General features: G+C 51.6%; 1 protein-coding gene across 1 annotated transcript; it reads right to left on the minus strand.

Annotated features, from left to right (window-relative positions):
- Positions 1-456: 456 nt before the first annotated feature.
- Positions 457-1,428, minus strand: Mc3r (melanocortin 3 receptor). The gene has a single exon (XM_038332073.1). It carries the CDS (start codon positions 1,426-1,428, stop codon positions 457-459), a length of 972 nt encoding a protein of 323 aa, XP_038188001.1.
- Between the last annotated feature and the right edge of the window lie 2,764 nt (positions 1,429-4,192).

A 4,192-nucleotide genomic window follows, 5' to 3' on the forward strand; every position in this document is an offset into this window, starting at 1 on the left:
ACATGAATGGAAACGCAGCCTCTCTCAGAACGCGTGCAAAGCTCTCCATGTAGCAGACAGCTGGGGGTGTAGCTCTGAGCAGGTTTGCTTGCCAGAGATCTGAGCACACGTTCTGGTCACAAGAGCCCTCCTGGATGGCTTGGCTTGGAGCACAGTTACTGGCACAAAGCAGGGGAGCAGGCAGGAATCAAGAGCCCCGGGTGCCCAGCGGTGAACACAGACGACACCCAGGGCAGCCTTCGCTGTTTCTTCCAGAGACCATGTGGGAGATCAGACCCCGACTTACCCATGCGTAGATCTTCACAGACAGCCTATACTCTGTCATTTTCCCTTTGCCAAGGGCCACCAGCGTACAGATGAAGCCAAGCACAGCCACAGCATTCTGTATGTCCCTTCTGAGTGTTGTTTTTTGTCTCTAAGCCCCCTGGCTAGATATGGAGCTCCTCCGCTGGCACCCTAGCCCAAGTTCATGCCATTGCAGCCGCAGAGAATCTCCTTGAACGTGTTGCGCAGCTCCAGGCTGCGAAAGGCGTAGATGAGGGGGTCGATGACAGAGTTGCACATGATGAGGACCAGGTAGGTGTTGAAATGGGCCGTGTAGCAGATGCAGTAAGGGTTGGTGGGGCAGGTGATGATGAGGACCAGGTGGAGGAAGAAAGGTGCCCAGCAGAAGATGAACACCCCCAGCAGGATGGTGATGGTGACAGCCCCCTTCATGCACGAGTGCTGCTGCGGGGCCACCCCATGAGCCGGCGGCAGCGCAGCAATGCGCTGGACGTGGAGCCTGGCAAAGAGGAACATGTGGATGTACAGGGTGCCCATGAGGAGCACCATGGCGAAGAACATGGTGATGAGGCACACGATGACCATCTTGCTCTCGGAGTAGATGATGAACATCACACCGCAGATGCCACAGCAGAGCCAGATGGCCACAATCAAGGTGAGGGCCTTCCTCACCGTCATGATGCTGTGATAACGAAGGGCATAGAAGATGGTGACATACCTGTCCACGGCGATGGCCAGGAGGTTGCAGATGGAGGCCACCAGGGAGATGCAGATCATAGAGTCGAAGATGTTGTCCATGTGCTGGATGAACTGGTCCTCCAAGGTCAGGGAGTCGCTGTTGATAATGGCGATCATGATGGTCTCCAGGGAGTTGGACACACTCACCAGCATGTCGGCTGCAGCCAGGCTGCAGAGAAAGAAGTACATGGGGGAGTGCAGGTTGCCGTTCCTCACTACAGCCAGGATCACCAGGATGTTCTCCATCAGGCTGACGATGCCCAGCCCCAGGAAGACCTCCGGCTTGATGAAGACCTGCTCGCAGAACCCGCTGCCACTCCGGTTGCTGGCAGAAGGGGCTGCAGGGGGCTCTGAGAGGTTATGCAGCATCGGATAAGCAGAGAACAGGCAACAGGAAGAGTTCATGGTTAACAGAGGCGTGAGTCCCAGCTGTGGCTCCTGAGGGTCCTGGGAAGCTTCTGGGAAACACACTCCTAGGTGTTTCTCTTGTGGATGTTGTCCAGTCTAGACTTTAGAAGGGAGGGAGAGAGGGAGAGAGAGAGAGAGAGAGAGAGAGAGAGAGAGAGAGAGAGAGAGAGAGAGAGAGAGAGAGAGAGAGAGAGAGAGAGACTTGGAGGCATAGAAAGAACTTTCCCTGCGTCTCCAACAATCAGCGCAGATCTGCTCAGCCTGCCTCATCCCCTGTCGCTCCGACCCTCTCTCTCTCCTGGGCTCCTCTCAGAGCCCCACCTGACACCGGTTGCTACAGTTACAGCTCTACTCATAGCGAGGTAGGGGATGTGGGACTTGACGCTAGATGTGAGAAGGAAGAGAGCACTCGGATCTTATGCATCGGAACTCCTACTTCATCTCCAGCGCAGCAAAGTGACCACTGAGCAGCTAGCACCGTCTGACTGACAGCAGGTCCGGGCTCTGGATTCCGTTCCACTGGGGAGGTGTGGAAGCGGACTGGCGCCCTCTGCAGGCCGGACTGCTCCCCTGCGCTCGTGCAGGTAAAGAGGGGTCGTATTCATTTCTGTGTGAATGCCTTTGTGGGTTGATTTGGGCTTTGAAAAACAAAACTGCTATGTGTCAGGTCTGCACTGGGTGTAAGGGATACAGAAGGGAGCAAGAGAGGTGCTGGCCCAGCCTCTGCCTCATAACCAGAGACTGGTGTGGAGATCTGGAAATCAGAGAATTGCACACATGGGTTGGCAATATTTCAGGCTTCATTCAGAAACTCAACAGTTAAGCAAGTAACACAACGATTCGGTTTATATCTTTTTATTTCCCCCAAGAACATATAAAAACCACACTTACACTAATAGTTCATTAACTATGCATTGTAGTATGTCTAAGACACAATATGCATGCCTTAATTTAAAAATATTTTTTTACCAACCATTCCCTGGTTCTTCAAGGAGTCCCAATCTCTTTTGCTATGGGAGGGCCATGTCTTGCTCCAATGTTGATGGCTTCTGATTGGTCAGGGTATGATTTCTGAAGCTGGGAGGGGGGCGTTGATCATTGTTACTTTCTAAGTTGCATCAGCATCTGGGCCTGGTAGTGTCGTAGGTTGGTGTGAGCAGACATTTGTTTGTGGAGAGCTGGAAAGTGCAGATTCATGGCCAAATTATCTTGGGTTACTATATTTTCTGGAAGACAGGGTCTCATCTATACCAGGCTGGCTTTGAACTCACTACGTAGCCGAGGCTAAGCTTAGACTTCTGATCCTCCTGCCTTTGTCTCCTGGCTGCAGGGATTATGGGCATGTGTCTCCACACCTTGTGTATGTGGTGCTGGGGATTGAACGATGGACGTCATGTGTGCCAGGTAGGTACTCTACCAACCAAGCCACACCTCCTGACCTGTCTTTGGCTCTGTGTAGGTCACATATAGTAGTCGTTTTCTGCCCAACTCTGTGTATGATGTAAAGCCCTGTCACGTGGAACTTTGGGAATGTGTTCAATTAGCAGAGCACTTGCTTCTGCCAGCTCCAGAGTGAAGCATCTCATCACACAGCATTGGGAGCCCTGAGCAAAAAATCCCCCCACTTTGCTATAACCTGCCTACAAGCCACCCCCACCAATACTTACCTGGATTTACTACTTTCTTTTATTTTGTATCTATAAAGCCTCAGGAAAACATTTAAACTCTGGAACCTGTTGCTCGGGGCAAACTGAATTCATACCCACCAGCTATGGTCACTCATATTTGGCTTCAGAATAAGCTACCTCTTGTCCCCTTTGAGGTGAGAGTTGCATTTTGTTTTGACACCAGGACGCTGATGCAGGGGTGTTTTGAGTTCAGGCCTTGTTTGAGCTACAGAGTGAATTCAAGGCTAACCTGGGAAACTTAGTGAGACCCTGCCTCAAAATTAAAAAAAAAAAAAAAACATGAAATGAAGGCTGGAGATACAGCTCAGTGGCAGAGCACGTGTCTAATACATACGAGCTCTGGGTTCAGTCTCCAGTGTTCCAAAGCAAACACTGGACCCCAGTGATTCTTCCCCCCAGCAGGGTCTTTTCTCTGTGGTGTCCCATGTTCTTCTGTAGCACCTCACCCACCACAGAGCTTCTGTTCGTAGATGGGGTTGTTCCTCTCAGCCCCTGCTGCTGACTCACCAGTTGGGTCACAGGAGAATGTGACGGACACAGGTCAGGGATGTCTAAGAGCCCGGGGGCGGGGGAGAGGGGAGGGACTCTCATCTGGATAGTCGAAGAGCCTTCCTAGACTGAGGAATATGTAGGTTTTGACTTCTCTGAGGAGGTGATACCCAGTGTGGGGGTTGGTGAGGCGGAGGCGGGGGGCTGAAAGGTGTAGGAAGGGATCAATGGAGGAGTTTTATCTGGCAGGGGTGACAGAGGAGGGTTCTGGGCAGAGGTACTACTGGAAGGAACAGCCATCTGTAGCAGGTGGGCATGAGGACTCCACTAGACTTCTGAATCAGAGTCACCCGGGGTAGTATGATCCAGGGATGCACCATTTTGTCAAAGCCCTCCATTTTTGTTGACCTGTGACAATTCTCAACTGTAGTAATTTGATTCCCAGAACTTAAGTATCTCATTTCTCTAGATTTTCCCTTCCCCATGGACTCCCAGTAATGGCCAGCCAGGAGAGATGGTTATCGATCACCTGACATTCTTTAACTGACTACTCACTGGTTACCCCTAGCAACAGCCGATGGTGG

This window comes from Arvicola amphibius, chromosome 5 (assembly GCF_903992535.2).
Source record: "Arvicola amphibius chromosome 5, mArvAmp1.2, whole genome shotgun sequence".
Taxonomy (NCBI): domain Eukaryota; kingdom Metazoa; phylum Chordata; class Mammalia; order Rodentia; family Cricetidae; genus Arvicola; species Arvicola amphibius.

Excerpts from the sequence above, each read along its gene's own strand:
- Mc3r (XM_038332073.1), bottom strand. The coding sequence starts at position 1,428 with ATGAACTCTTCCTGTTGCCTGTTCTCTGCTTATCCGATGCTGCATAAC.